Here is a 17,175-nt window from a genome sequence, read left to right as displayed (position 1 = left end):
GCACCCAGAATTAAAAAAAAGAAAAAGAAGATATAGCCGACATTCTGCTTACTTAATTAATCCCACCAGAAGAAACACAATACATAGAAAGAAAAACGGTGAAGAAACTGGAAAGTGAAGTCATAGACAGTGTTTAATGAAATGCAAAATGCAGCAGAGACTCAAACTGGATTAATTTAGTAAACATTTCATTTAAAAAGGTGGTGGGCTGTAACACTGTATTTGCTTACCTCTTTATTATCACATTGCCTGTTGGATTGTTAAGGCAATGACTGTTTACAACAAGAGCTTTGACGCTTTATTAAGATGAAATCCATTTTAATAGGAATAACGTGAAAATATGTGTGTTGTTATGCTAGCAATTGTCTAAATTCAGCAAGAAAATCATTAGACAATAAAGTACAAAGACAGAAACAAGGACAGGAAAAGTGTACCACCAAAAAGAAATTGTTTATAGCCATATCATCATGTAATTGTACTTGGAAACAAAGACACTGACACTTTAAAAATGTTTGTTATCATATATTGTTATGTCGATAAATAAAAAGATGGAAGTACAGCTGCCTCTAGTAAAGGGACTTTAAAGGAATTCTCCATTGTCACACACCTGCACTTAGGAGGCAGTCAACAAGCCCTAAGGTGAGTGATCCATCGTGAGATGAAGGGTTGATTTCAGGTAGTAACGTCTCTCTCTCTCTCTCTCTTACACCAAACCCAAAGAAGAAAAATAACAATCCCATTCAATTACCTCCACCATTCCCGGGTTCTCAAAATGGCCATCAAACATAATTTCCGCATCCGACTCCAGAAGATGACGTCACATCCGGTCCCACACTGATGACGCCTCATCTGGCTCATTGTGATGACTTCACTTCCGGTTTCCCCACGGCGACATCTAATGTGGACGTTACAGGTCACTGTTGCCCCTTAAACCCAACAGACAGACACGTAGGACACAAGGTAAAGGCACTAAGAAGTATTTTTAATTCTTTTTCTAATTGTATAGTGCCCTCCAAGCACCTCAGCCACAGGTTTACATGCAAGTAAATAAGCACAAACCACAATTCTTTCTCTCTCTTTCTCCTCGTTCGCACCTCCCAGCAAACGTTGTCCATCTCCTCCCAACTCTGGCTCGCCTGCTGGGTCACAGCAGTCCTTTATACAGTGCCCGACCTGGAAGTGCTTATGTTCTCCCTTCCACGTGACCTGCCAGAACTTCCGGGTCAGATGGAGTACTTAACTTTTTAATCAGTCCGGTAGTGCTTCTGGGCTCCCGTCCCTGTGACTTGTGACGCTTTGTTCAGGATCATTCAACATCATGACAAGATAGCCAATCAAATATGTGCAATGTCACATGTCCTGAAACCCCATGTGTAAAATTTGAACATAAATATGGCTCGTCCAATGGGCCAAAACAGAAAAAAACAATAGAAATGCAATGTAAGATATGACATTATAGATCAAGAGATGTGAAACCATGCAAGAAAATCATTTCTGACCTTCAGTAAGGTTTTCTAAGACTGTTTATATCAAGACTTTGCTATCTGTTTTATTTTCTGTTATATTTTCTTAATTTTGGTATTGTTATCTATACTAATAAAAGGCAAAGCCCTCACTCACTCACTCACTCACTCACTCACTCACTCACTCACTCACTCACTCACTCACTCACTCACTCACTCACTCACTCACTCACTCACTCACTCACTCACTCACTCATCACTAATTCTCCAACTTCCCGTGTAGGTGGAAGGCTGAAATTTGGCAGGCTCATTCCTTACAGCTTACTTACAAAAGTTAGGCAGATTTCATTTTGAAATTCTACGCGTAATGGTCATAACTGGAGCCTCTTTTTTGTCCATAGACTATAATGGAGGAGGCGGAGTTGTGTATCACGTCATCACGCCTCCTACGTAATCACGTGAACTGAAAACAAGGAGGAGCCTCAAAGAGCGCTGAAGAAAACATTCTCCGTCAACCCCCACACTCCACCCGCCCTTCCGCACATCACGGCATTTTCGTTAATGAAGTGAAGTAATACTCCAGCTCCACCTTCTTCACAAGTTCGTTCACCAAATTATTTGTCAATTATATTTCACAGTAAGAATTTACAGCACGACTCAAACGTGGGAATGAAGGTAAATGACGTTAATTGTTGAGTGTCTTTTAATACTGTGTAAGCATACATATTAACACATGTGCAATTAAACGTGTGCATTTACGGGGTGATTTCTCATGCTTAAAAGCTCGCCTTTTATTAAAAAGGTAAATGCAAACTGTTTTCATTCTGAAGGGCACAAACCACGTTGGATTTCAGCCGTTAAACGCGCAAAAATGTCGGTACACCAGATAAATAAGCGCAACATATTATCAGTTGTATTGTATGCTTACAATACATATAGAAATGTGTTAATCGTTAACTAATAGTATGGGATGGTGTTTTTCGACTCAGCTACAGATGCCGATGTAGACCAGAACTGCTTTGGAAAAATATGAACGCCTTGGGGCCGATCTGGAAGAAGGTAGCGCAGCTCCTTGATTTAAACAATTCCATGTCTTAGTGGGTTTGCGTAGCTTATTGTCAATATCTTTACACCTGTTTTTTAAGACTTATTGACTGAAACGGGCTTTCACGAAAAAAGTTAGGGGTTTGCTACAGGATACACCCTCCACAAGTTAAGGAAGTAAAAATAAAGGTATATATTTCTGTTTTATTTAAACCTTGTATGCATAGCCTCATATGCATTTAAAGTTCGTATGCATAGCCCCATTCAGCTGTTTAGTTTTTTTTTTTTTTCTTTCTTCAGTAATATTTAATCTCCTTAAAGAAAAACAACATATGCATTTTACTTTTTTTGTATCTCTTAAGTAATATTTTAGTGTAAAAGGATAACCAGTATTTAAACCTTTTATGTTACTTTATAAAGTTATTTTACATAATGTTGAAAAATTAATAAGAAAGCTACATATTTTGGCAGCTGCTGCTTTAATTTTCAATGAAATGAAAAAAGCTCTCCAAGAGAAAACCTCAATGAAGAAGAAACAGTTTGCACTATCTAAAAAGGAGAAACCCTCATTTATAAAGGTTTGCTGCAGATGACTTAACTGAAAATAAATGAATAGTTCCTATGTGTATAATACATATTTATCTATTTTACTTATGCCTTTATTCCAGCAACTTGCAACATCTGAGGTACAATTTGTTACATTACTTTTGTTTTTTGCAGCACAGGCAGGTGAAGTGACTTCCTCAGGGTCACACAGTGGTGTCAGTACCAGGATTTGAACTGACAAGCTCCGGGTTTGCTGAAATATTACTGAAGAAAGAAAAAAAATGAAAACGGGCAAATGGGGCTATGCATACAAATGTCCATCCATCCATTATCCAACTCGCTATATCCTAAATACAGGAGCCAATCCCTGCCAACACAGGGCACAAGGCAGGAAACAAACCCCGGGCAAGGTGCCAGCCCACCGCAGGGCGCACACATCCACACACACGGGACAATTTAGAATCGCCAATGCACCTAACCTGCATGTCTTTGGACTGTGGAAGGAAACCGGAGTACCCGGAGGAAACCCAGACAGACACGGGGAGAACATTCAAACTCCACGCAGGGAAGCGAACCCGGGTCTCCTAACTGGCACCTTTCACTGCGCTACCATGCCGCCCGCATACAAACTTAAAAGGTTTAAATAAAACAGAAATCCATCCATCCATTTTCCAACCCACTGAATCCAAACACAGGGTCACGGGGGTCTGCTGGAGCCAATCCCAGCCAACACAGGGCACGAGGCGGGGAACCAATCCCGGGCAGGGTGCCAACCCACCGCAGGACACACACAAACACACCCACACACCAAGCACACACTAGGGCCAATTTAGAATCACCAATCCACCTAACCTGCATGTCTTTGGACTGTGGAAGGAAACCGGAGGACCCGGAGGAAACCCAGACAGACACGGGGAGAACATGCAAACTCCACGCAGGGAAGCGAACCCGGGTCTCCTAACTGGCACCTTTCACTGCGCCACCATGCCGCACGCATACAAACTTAAAAGGTTTAAATAAAACAGAAATATATACCTTTATTTTTACTTCCTTAACTTGTGGAGGGTGTATCCTGTAGCAAAGCCCTAACTTTTTTCATGAAAGCCCCTTTCAGTCAATAAGCCTTAAAAACAGGTGTAAAGCTAAACTTGCAGCACCGCTATTCAATTGCACTTGCCTAACGCCTCTCCTAAGGGGAGACACTGTGGAATCTGGGCATCAGTCAAAGCACCAATCACAGGCCCGATTAGAAAGCGGGAAGCTGTGATTTGTCGTCTCCCTCCCATGTAACAATCACAGCCCGTGTTACAACGCACTATGTATGTATGTGTATATGTATATATGTATATGTGTGTGTGTATGTATGGGTGTATATGTATGTGTATATATATGTTGATATGTGTATATATATATGTATATATGTGGATGTGTATATGTGTATATATATATATATATATATATATATATATATATATATATATTGTGACAGACGACCGGCTATGGACTCCGGTCGCCACCCCCAGGCCGCTAGGAGGAGCCCTCCGGACAGCATATTTGTGCCCCGAGTTCCAGCAGGGCCTCATGGACTTTGTAGTGTTGTGACACAGCCCTGCTGGATACCTTGGGGGCCGCCAGGAGTCGCTGTAGGGGGGCTAGTGGGCTCTGGCATGCCCTATAACCCGGGAGTGCGTATCAGTCACGTGACTGGAGGAAGTGACGTGCTTCCGGGATAAAGAAGAGGACTGTTTGCCCTGATCCGGAAGGAAATGGACTTGTGGGTTGTGCTTAGAACCACTTCCGGGTCAGGAGCTATAAAAGGACTCTGGGTAAGCCCAGACATTTGAGCTGAGCTGGGAGGAAGGTGGGCTAAGTGTCTGGGAGTGGAGGATTGTGGTTTATAGAGAGAATTGTGTTTATGAGTGTGTGGAGGAGAGTGCTTGGTGCACTACTATTGTATAATAAAAAGAATTATTATTATACTTTCACCTGGTCATCAGAGTGGTACCTGAGGGTTCGAGAGGTGGACAAGCGCTTCATCTGTTACAATATATATATATGTATATATGTATATATGTATATATGTATATATATGTATATGTAGATATGTGTATATGTAGATATGTATATATGTATATGTATATATATGTTTACATAACCTCTTTAACACACTACTTCTCCGCTGCAAAGCGTGGGTATTTTGCTAGTACATTAATAAATACCACATTTCTTTTATATTTTCTATACTTTCTTTTATCTGGAGTGATTGAGATAATAAGAAGGCATCAAGTGTGGGTACAATTGCCTCTTTCTTGTTCACAGGGTTCACAAGGCTACTGAGTTCACCCCTCAATAATTAGAACAATTGCTGTAAAAATGAGACATAGTTTGGTTAGTAAGTAGCATATAAACAAAAGAGTTGCTCTTTTATGTGTGTTGCAATGACATCTGCATGTTTGTTAGTGCTGGTGATAGTGAGTTCCTATGTAAAGAATCCTTTGCAGAACATTGCAGTGACTGGCAATTGGCATCACCCCAGACTTTGTCTGCCTAGGATCTCTATATGTATGTGCGTGGAAAGAATTCTATGTGGAATTTTGCTGGGCGACTGGAAACTGACACCACCCCAGACTTTGTCTGGATAGGGTCTCTGTGTATATATGCGTGTGCGTGTGTGTTGATCTTCAAGGGCCGGAGTAGATGAACTGAATAAATGTTCCTGGTAAGTCTCACAAACTTCACAATAATACAAGAAGGTTTTAATTCTTTGACCAAATTTACAGCTGTCCTCACTGCTTAAACTGTGCCAGTCTGATAGATCCTTTAAAGTTCAATGGCACTAATTGATTCATTTTCCAAAGTGCTTATTCCAGTACTAGATCATGAGGGACCAGAGCCTATGATCTGCACTGTCAACTAACCTTGGAATGGGGGCCATTTCTCATTTCACTCATGAACACAATCACTCATAGCATGTCAGTTTCGAGTCACCACTCAACCTAATCGCCACTTCTATGAGATACTGTATGGGTAATCACATGGAGAAAACCCACACAAAAAAAAAAAAGATGTCCAAAATGTGACCTGATGACCCTGGAGCAGCGAGACTACAGTGCTAAAGATAAAAGTGCTCTTTATTATTATAGAGTACCACGTTATATACCAACTACACTTGAACCATTAAGATCATAATTGATATTATATTCATTAGTCTATTGTTTTTTGTATAGTACATATACTGCATATTTATATATACACTGCCTATAAGTATTTATTACCTTGGAAGTTTGTGCACTGTACTGCTTTACAACACTGAATCACAAATTAAATCTAATAATAATAAAATGTGAGAACTTCCAAAGTATAAATGCTTTCTATAGACACCATATGTTTAAATGTGTACAGAACTCTAAGCTTCTCAGTAGTGGAGCTACTTGTCCAATTTCATTTTTGCAAACCCTTATAAATGCTCCTTTTGACCCCTTCATCAAAACTACTCTACTGAAATGCAATGAAGTTAATAGTTGTTACAGAATTCTAAAAAAGGGGCTCATTGAAGGCTCACCTTGTTTCACAATTTTAATAAACTGATAATCTGAAAAGCATGAACCGTTTGGAGATATACTGTACAAGTGTATAGCAGATTCAGAGAAGCATGTGCCTGCTGAAGTTACAAAAACAAAGGTTTACAAAGATGCCCCAGGGAAAATACTCAATGCATTCTCTCATTTTTAAACAGATCATCATCATGGTTCATTTGCTGTACATGAAATAAATTCACATCTTGAATATTGCTTAGCAGTTATGCATGTGGCTGAGGTAAGTGAGCAACTGCAATTGCCAAAGTACCAAATATCAGTTTATTATACTTGTATCTAATCAGAAAGATAGAAAATCCAAACAAAATCATAATAAACAAAAACAACTGCCTATAGTGTAAAAATATGATTTCAGTATTTCCTTCAGAATGCTTGAGATCTGAATGTAACTCTTAAAAGAGTAAATGACAGAAACAAACCAATCACACTGGTAAAGCCACATTACGATGCGGCAGTGTAATGACCCATTCAGCCATCAACACTACTACATGTGTCGTACAACTGTTAAGACTCTTTGTTTTTCTGAGCACCCACTGTAAATAGCTACCATCTTGTTGTTACCTGTGGTCTGACTGAACACTAATGGGTGTTCAAGTATTAACTGGGACACCATTTTCTTTTTTTTGATGCTCTCCAGAGCAAAAGAAACAGATATCCTTGTTGGACGTCAATGTATGCAAAACACAATCTTTAAATAAAAATGTTCCTATTTCTACCGAGTCAAACTTTCCAGTTGTTCAATAATGGAAGTATCCTGGGGTGACGCTATTTCCTGGGGCTCTTTATTTCATTGACCTAAACTTAGTATCCAAAATCCCCACTGTAGCCCTCATATATTTATATACATCAGTCTGTCACAAAGATGCCGCTGCAATCTGTAGCTCCACTTACAGTACAGGCTCCCTCCAATGCAGCAGTGCAATAGATGACATCTTGTGCAATAGTAATCATGTGCAATTAAGGTCTTATGTTGAATGTTTGTGTTCTACCTTATTTCTTCTTATCCTTTTTTTAATCATATTTTATTTATATTTTGACACCGCAGGGACTGCACCTAATTTCGTTGTATTTGTTACAATGACAATAAAGATATTCTGATTCTGATTTCTTACGTCTGTAACTATCAGGTGACAAGATAGAGCACCAAAACAAGCAAGTGACTACAAGCCGGTATCTGAATTCATACATTATAGATTAATGTTTTTTAACTTAAGGTTTCTAATGTGCCTAAAACAGAAGCAAAGCCAGATGAGTGTGACTAATCATAGCAATACAACCCGGATGGACAGTAATTCCTCTTTCTAGGAGTCAAGGCCTCCAATGTGTCTACATGGCCAGGTGGCTCTTTGATCTTAGTCATGTTATGAGATGGTCAGTTTCTGATTTAGCGTGGTCTCTATTTGAAAAGAATGGAATAAGAGAGACATTAGTCTTCTGTTAGGCTCTGAATTTATGTCGGCTTTGAGCTTCCCTGATGCACCTCTTGTAGCAATGGGATGTCATCATGTAGGGATCAACACCCCACTCGTGTTCAGGCCTCTTGCCCTTTGATCAATCCTGGGCAATCATGACGTATGTCCTTCAGTCTGCTACTAATTCAGAATGATGCTGGTATTCTCTGAGGACAATAGGCATACAAGGTCTACCTTATCTAGATAGATAGATAGATAGATAGATAGATAGATAGATAGATAGATAGATAGATAGATAGATAGATAGATAGATAGATAGATAGATAGATAGATAGATAGATAGATAGATAGATAGATAGATAGATAGATAGATAGATAGATAGATAGATAGATAGATAGATAGATAGATAGATAGATAGATAGATAGATAGATAGATAGATAGATGAAAGGCACTATCCCAAGGGGAAATTCACATACTCCAGCAGCAGCATACTGATAAAAAACAATATTAAATTAAAGAGTGATAACAATGCCGATAACAATGCAGGTATACAGACAGTTCGCTGATACATGGAAGGGTAAAAGAAAAGTTTTTCTTCTGAGTAGTGAAAGTTTCTCCAACTACACCCTTGGGTCTGATCTTGTTTAGTATCCATCCATCCATTTTCCAACCCGCTGAATCCGAACACAGGGTCACGGGGGTCTGCTGGAGCCAATCCCAGCCAACACAGGGCACAAGGCAGGGACCAATCCCGGGCAGGGTGCCAACCCACCGCAGTCTTGTTTAGTATTTTGCACTAAAGTCACTCAACTATGGTATGTTTGGGAAAATAAAATGGACTGTTCTGAAATATTCAAGAGTTGAAAATAAGACAAATAAAATGAGTAAATAGAACAAGAACTCAAAATCATTCTGGCTAATGTTATCAGTTGCAGATTAACTATTTATGACTTCTAGCTATGGATAGCAGATCAAAGAAAAGACTTCAGTGTGGAAGCCGCAGATCCGACTGCTCTAATGTAGTATCATCTGTTCAGCTATTTAACTCACATACAGCACTGACACCTGTATCAGCATCTAAAGGATATACACACACACAAATTTATTAACATGCAAAAAATGTTAGAAATATTATAAATGGTAATAATGTCACGTATCGATGTACAGTATCTTTATGCCTGAAACAAAGAAAGTCTTCAATTCAACCCTAGGATAGTGATCTTAAGGGAACTTTTGCATTCTTTAGCCGCCGACATTACTGACTTCTCAGCATGAAAGTGAATGCTATACAAAGGCCAGCACATTACCCTGAAATTATCAAAAACTTTTGTTTTTCTTCATAAGAGTCTGAGCCACTATGGAATATCATCAAATGAACGAGTATCTCTTGAAGTAGCAGGGAAGTGAAAACATTCTTTCTAGTATTTTATTTAACAGTCCATCATTAAATTCCCTGTTCTCTTCTAGGCAGAAATGCATACTTCCTCTCCTAAGTTAAAAAAGAATGAAAAATGAAAACAAATGATCAATGTTAAAGCAGACCTGAATTCCAACTTTATGCTAATGACTCGGGCTTATATAAATCATGGCTTCCTTAAATTTTCCCTGCCATACGGTCTCTCATGTTTTAAATCAAAAAGCACGTCTCGTTTATTAGATATCAGACTTTTAAAATAAATTGTAATTATATATTGCTATTTTTGGTAGTGAAAAACTAGTTGATAGCAGACGCTTACTAAAGTGTATGGAAATGGAATGTAATGAATGTAGAGTTTGTGCTTAAGAAACTGAACAATTAATGTGACTTACATATTATCCCCGATCAGAGGCACAGAATACATGCAGTTTTCACTGAAACAAGTCATTGTACAAATGTTTGACATCCATTTTAATAAAAGTGTCCATCCAGTTGCTATGTCTCTGTAATTCCAAAAGGTGGCGCATCACATGTAATAAAATGCACTGCATTAGTCATTCCAACCGATGGCACATCACAAACAATAACACTACTATTATGAATCATATACCAAATGGCATATAACAGAGACATAGGCATCTCATGGTGCACTGCAAATGTGAACGCTCAGGTCTACATTGAATACGTAGATTTCAACCCATCATAGATGGGTAGCACAGCTGGTCAATTAATAAATGGGTCACAACACATCATTGAATATATGACTTGACTTTTTCCAAGTGCAGAATATACAGCAGCAATAATAAAAAGAAGGAAAAAAAAGAAACAGTATAGGCATAGTACACGACTTGAATTGTGCTGTCAAACCTAAGAACATCTCTGCCATCGTTGCCCAGACAATGATCAGAGTTTTTCAGCTTAGTTTCAGTTTTCATGTAGAGACTTTGGGGAGCCCTCCTGCTATAAAACAGGAGCATCTGAAGGTGCTTTTCAAAAGATTTCTTTCATATTTTGCATTAAATGCTTTTAATAACTAGTAATAGCTAATGACTTTGCTTCCTCAGGTTCAGAAACTGTTACTTTAAATATGCCTAATTATTAACAATTCTTATTATTTTGACCATACAGTATAAGCCTTTATTTGTACAATACAACACTCCTTCTTGTTATTTCAAATAATGGTATATGTATGCCACACTAAATATCATATTCAGAACATCAGTAAACACACCGCTTGCAAAGAACCTGGTCCAATTTATACCCACAAATGTAACATTCATGATGGTCTTACCTTTTTAGCCGCGTTGATGCACTGCATGTACTCCTTTGCTAAATCAGAACAGTTTAGTGTTTGCTGCTGATTGTCTCTGTAACACTTTAAGATCCCCGACTGCAAGTCTGAACACAAAGGTTCAGTTCTTCTCTTTCTGTGTGAAAGAAAAAAGAAAATCTAATGTTAAAATCCCACCTGTTCAGATGTCTTTAAAGTTTACAGCAGGCCACACATGCAATTCATGAAATGTTTGACTTCTGATTGCTGGAAATGAGTTCCAACTACAGTGACTGCTCAAGATTCCAAACGTCTAATTAAATAAATGTTGAATGTACAATAAATAGTAAAAGATGTGGATGCAAGCTTCAGATTTTTCAGACAATACTGTTTAAAATACCAGTTGTCAAATGATTCCTAAGCTTCATTACTGCCAGTGCATGATTTTTAAAAACTCATTCATGCTTTTGAGGCAAATAAAAATAGAAAAGAAGAAAGGCAGAGGCATACTTTTAACTAAATATACTTCAGATGAATAAAGAGTACAATTGTATCATTTTTTCTTTCTACTTCTAATTTAAGTGTAATCCATTCATTGTCAGCAAACAACACTAAAGAATGCTATTGGGGATAAGAAAGTATAATCTATCTATCTATCTATCTATCTATCTATCTATCTATCTATCTATCTATCTATCTATCTATCTATCTATCTATCTATCTATCTATCTATCTATCTATCTATCTATCTATCTATCTATCTATCTATCTATCTATCATATAGTGCCTTTCGCCTATCTATCTATCTATCTATCTATCTATCTATCTATCTATCTATCTATCTATCTATCTATCTATCTATCTATCTATCTATCTATCTATCTATCTATCTATCTATCATATGGTGCCTTTCGCCTGTCTATCTATCTATCTATCTATCTATCTATCTATCTATCTATCTATCTATCTATCTATCTATCTATCTATCTATCTATCTAGTATATAGTGCCTTTATCCATTATCCAACCCACTATATCCTAACTACAGGGTCACGGGGTTCTGCTGGAGCCAATCCCAGCCAACACAGGGCGCAAGGCAGGAAATAAACCCCGGGCAGGGCACCAGCCCACTGCAGTCTATCTATCTATCATATAGTGCCTTTCACCTATCTATCTATCTATCTATCTATCTATCTATCTATCTATCTATCTATCTATCTATCTATCTATCTATCTATCTATCTATCTATCTATCTATCTATCTATCTATCTATCTATCTATCTATCTATCTCTATCTAGATAGATAGATAGATAGATAGATAGATAGATAGATAGATAGATAGATAGATAGATAGATAGATAGATAGATAGATAGATAGATAGATAGGCCTCAGCCTCTTTTCATTCTGATCAAAAATCTAATTGTAAGATTGGGCATTGAATATAACGGGTGGGCTTCTTGTTTGGGTGGAAGTTAACAAAAAGAATGGGGAACAATGTGAACAATGTGAATGTAGATGGAAAATTCACAAAAATTAGATCACTGGGTCTGGGCTCCAGGATAAGGTTAGGTTTTTCAAAAGGCTATGCGAAAGTAGAATCTTAGTGGATTTTAATTTTTATAAATCTATAAAGAATATGAAAAGGTTTATGTATGTCTGGTGTATAAATAATGTGCTACAGTATGTGAATGTGAAGAATATGAGTTACACTTGATGTTATATAGATTTTTTTTCCTTCCCCGAATTATGCTTAATTAGAGTGATTTAGGACATCTTTGAAATGTTTCTTCATTTGGTACAATGAAAAATATTATTTTTATGCTTTCTGTAGTATAGGTTTTTTTGCCTGTTGTGTGATGTTAAACACTATTTTCATAATTATCTCAATAAAGGTTGCTTTTTAAAAAAATGTCTATCTATCTTAAAATTGCAGAAGGCACATTTTCTTAAATTGAAACTTTTGCAACTTCAAAGAGGATGTATTCAATAAGTTTTAGGGAGTACCTGTGAGCTCCATTATAAAATGCAAGGGCAGGCTGTTTATTACAAAAAATGCATAAAACATGCTTCACTTTATTATGCAATTTCATGTAGTAAGTAATATACTGTATACCATAATTGCGAAGAAATAAGTTTGACATGAAAAATACTGAATTTTTCCTTTAATCTTATTCATTTCTCCTTTGAAATGCACCCATTTTTCATAAATGCCTACATGCTTTAAATGACGCTGACTGCCTATATGATGCTGTCACTCGCTGAGCTACAAATTGCATGGGAAGAGAAGGAAGGTCTAAAAAACGTGTTCACACAATGTATGTGTACATGTATATATATATAAATCCAATACATCTTTGCAGGAAGTGCAGCAGGTACAAAGTGTCATTAAGGTAACATAGTGGGTTTTTGTCATATACTGACAGGTCATAATATTGTGTAGGTTATCATAAAATCCAACAATGAGAAAATTCTACTTTAGAAAACAATTATTTAGTTTCAGGTTAACTTGGAAATGGTGTAGCATCATTAAATAGCTGTGATAATTATCACGCCATCTCTCTTACATTTTGCCATTCATCTCTGTTGAAAAGGTATTTTGCTATAATCGCACTTTAGGGAATTTCACAAGTCGTCTGATCAGATGGAGACTGATGCAGTCAATTCCTCGTGTATCAATTTATTCATGTGCATTTTGGGGTCTGCCAGGATCTACACAAGAAAATAAAATGTTGCTAAGCATTTAATACAAGAAGCATTCAGACCTCAGTTGCAATCAGCAAATGCCAAGCTATTCTGGGATTTTCCTCAATCTACATTTAAAGCAATTACACTATAACTAAAGAGGGGTAAATTAATACATATGATGTTACAGATTTATACTATATCATAAATTATTACATCTCTTAATGTGTAAAATCAGTAAGTGAAGTTATACTTTCATCTTCCTTTTTAAACTATATATTTATACGTGCAATCAAGTTTGATTAAAGCAAATTAAATACAGGGATGTACATTGTGTTGCTGACATTTTAAGAATGTCTTTGTACAACTTTCTGCTAAATTATCACATGCGCTTGTGTTCCTCAGTCCCTGGGGGAATCAGCAAGAGCTCACTATATTAAATCCATGCCAGATTTCGTAATTCTATATTTACTCCCGCAGACTCCCACCAACAAGCACAAACACCTTTTATTTAATAAACAGAATTTCATCAACTTATCTTAACAGCATTGCCACCGACATCAATTTGATAATATTAGTTTGGTTTAGGACTAGGCTACTTTACAATCCTCTGGTACTGTATTTATATTATGAAGAGGTCAACAGATACACAGGAGACTAAAAAAGAATTGAGAAAGGCCTGAGATGGGACATGCAGAAGTAAGATGAATATATAGACAGTTTTCTCATTACAAACAATATAGATACCCCTTGTAAATTAGACATTCATCTTAGTCACAACCAATCTAGGGCTTTCCAATAAGATTAATCAAACGTTTAACCCTTTGTGACCCTTTGGTAGTGGCACCGGCATTATGGGATTGATTTGTTCATTTGTGCTATGGGGAGGCACTTCAATAATTTTGAGGCCAACCTCCCATGAGACAGAAAGCACATGAGAATTTACCCTCACTAAGGCAAGAGGCTAATGCAACCCACTAGACTGCTGCGGGTTTCTTATTAATGGAATATTGTTAATATTTCTGACAAAAAGTCAAGTCAGGTCCTTGATCTTTGAAATGCATTACTGATTTTCAAAGACCATTAGTGAACATTTCAGAACACTGATGTCAATTATGCGTTCTACGGTGTGATGTAGGCCAACGGAGGGGATCTATACTCCAGACAACACATTTCAGCTCAATTCATATTTACTGCCCCGAGAGAGAAATGTGGTTTGTCAGACATCACATTAAAACACAGCAAAAAAAACCAACTCAATTATCAAATATACATTAATAGAAATAAACTAGAGCAGTGAACTTAATATTATGACATAATCTTCTTATATAATATGCTACCGGGGCTGTTCATTTGTCTGTCCAGGATTTTAAATCACCTGTTGACCATTTGACCTGAAATTTGGTACACATATACTACGTGAAATCTACTATCCTCCTGATTTATTATATATATATATATATATATATATATATATATATATATATATATATATATATACAGTATATATATATAATATCCACCTCTTCTAAGCCGTGGTGTGCTGGGGAGGCAGCATTAAGAAGAAGGACGCCTCATGCCTGGACAAATTGGTAAGGAAAGCAGGCTCTATTGTTGGCATGGAGCTGGACAGTCTGACATCTGTGGCGGAGCAACGGGCGCTGAGCAGGCTCCTATCAATCATGGAGAATCCACTGCATCCACTGAACAGTATCATCTCCAGACAGAGGAGCAGCTTCAGCAACAGACTGCTGCTCCACTGACAGACTGAGGAGATCATTCCTCCCCCACATTATGCGACCACCTGGGGGGGTAAATGTTAACATTATTCAAAGTTATTGTCTGTTATACCTGCATTGTTATCAATCTTTGATTTAATATTGTTTTTTGCATCAGTATGCTGCTGCTGGAGTATGTGAATTTCCCCTTGGGATTAATAAAGTATGTATGTATGTATGTATGTATGTATGTATGTATGTATGTATGTATCTATCTATCTATCTATCTATCTATCTATCTATCTATCTATCTATCTATCTATCTATCTATCTATCTATCTATCTATCTATCTATCTATCTATCTATCTATCTATCTATCTATCTATCTATCTATCTATCTATCTGCTTTCTGGGTGATGATTGACCTCCAAGGTTATTCCTCTATTTATTTTTATTTTATTTCATTTTAGAATCAACTCACAGCAACGGCCAGCAGGGCGGCTCATGCATACAGGCGCTGTTCTTATCCCTACCACCTTCGCCGTCACTTCCCCTACCTCTCCATATCTTAAATCATTCTTAATGCAGTTTGAACACTTAAGTGCCAGCTTAAGTGAAAAATTAAAGAAAATGTACTAAGTAATTGCAACACAAACAATGGCTTAATCAGATTTAACGCGAAAAGATGCCGACGAAAGAAGAGAAGAAGCGGGCCGCTAGGGTGGAGAAAAGAAGAGCTGCTCAGGAAGCAACAAGCGCATCTGAGCAAACGAATGCTAAACATACAGAGAAAGAGTCTGAAGAGTAACTAAGAATGCTCAAGTCAAGTGTATTCACTGCACGTTATCGTGCAGGGCACCGCTACTGGTATCAGATAATACATGTGAGAATTAAACCAACATTAAGATTTATCTAATAATTGACAAAAATGATATCTATTCAAGTTACACATTTTTATCAGATTAATGGCAGTTGGGAAGAAGGAGAAATTGAACCAGCAATTGATTCGCCATTTCGATGAACTAGGTCATCCCTTACGGTGCCACATTTTCAAGCCATATAGACCTATGAACATACAGACTCAATGCAACTGTCAGAGTGCCACTAACTTATTATTTCCTTTGATATTATTTTTTCATTTTACTTTTGGACGACGGCTTGTCATAATCATTGGTTTGGTAGGGTGGGTTATGGATCAAAAAACATATGCTACATCATAGACAGTTATAGTAATTAATTTTATTTAAAAGTGCCTTCCAGGATACCCAAGCACACTGTGAATAAAGAGAATATAGAAAAGGAATAAAAAAAATTAAACATTAAACAATCCAGAACTAACACAATGCAATGTTAAAAAGAGAAGTATTAAGTTTATACTGTGAAGATTGGGGCTGAACGCTCCCCTAGAAGACACGGCCGCTCCTCCGAAACCCCGTCTTAAACACTGATACAATGAGAAACAAATACAGTTTTTTACCTCCTCTTTGCCCGATTAACTGCTGGCTTGCTGCTGCTGCTGTGTGCCACATGATCTGCATCTCGTGCAGCGCTTCCAATATTTAAAAGCCTGTACAGCAGCTGTCCTTTTTTGTCTCATTGGCTTGTCTCTCTTCTCTCTCAGACATCCTCTGCTTTATTCTTTATGCTTTATTATGCTGTTTACGAATAAAGTTCATGTTTCTTGAAAACCCTGAATGAATCTGTGCAACTGTGTGACCCAAGCGTGACAATATTTAAACACAGAAAGTGTAGTACAAGTATGAAGCTCCAGAGGCAGGACATTCCACAACCATGGGCCCGCTTTACTTTGTCATCAATAGTTAGAATCTCCACTGTGGAATGGTTAACAACACAGAGTCAGCAGAACAAAGTGAGTATAATGGAGTATAACAGACAAGGTGGGGCTAGATCATAAAGGGCCTTAAAAACTAACAGGAGACGTTTATATTGAACACGAAAAAGGACGGGTAACCAATGTAATTTTCGATGCGTAGGAGTAAAGGTTTAAAATGTTGTCATGAC

The 17,175-nt window shown here is 37.4% G+C and overlaps 1 protein-coding gene across 2 annotated transcripts in view; it reads right to left on the bottom strand.

The window, feature by feature from the left end:
* The window catches only part of LOC114668740 (MICOS complex subunit mic25-a-like), a 487,502-nt gene that overhangs the window by 161,037 nt on the left and 309,290 nt on the right, over nucleotides 1-17,175 (bottom strand). For both annotated transcript variants that reach the window (XM_028824653.2, XM_028824654.2), the window contains one exon: nucleotides 10,772-10,907. In XM_028824653.2, the coding sequence (XP_028680486.1) occupies nucleotides 10,772-10,907 (136 nt within the window). The remainder of the gene's footprint in view (nucleotides 1-10,771; nucleotides 10,908-17,175) is intronic.

The sequence above is a fragment of the Erpetoichthys calabaricus genome, chromosome 18 (assembly GCF_900747795.2).
Source record: "Erpetoichthys calabaricus chromosome 18, fErpCal1.3, whole genome shotgun sequence".
NCBI classification, from domain to species: Eukaryota; Metazoa; Chordata; class Cladistia; order Polypteriformes; family Polypteridae; genus Erpetoichthys; species Erpetoichthys calabaricus.
The sequence above is the reverse complement of the archived record's forward strand: the minus strand, read 5'-3'. Positions and strand labels throughout refer to the sequence as shown.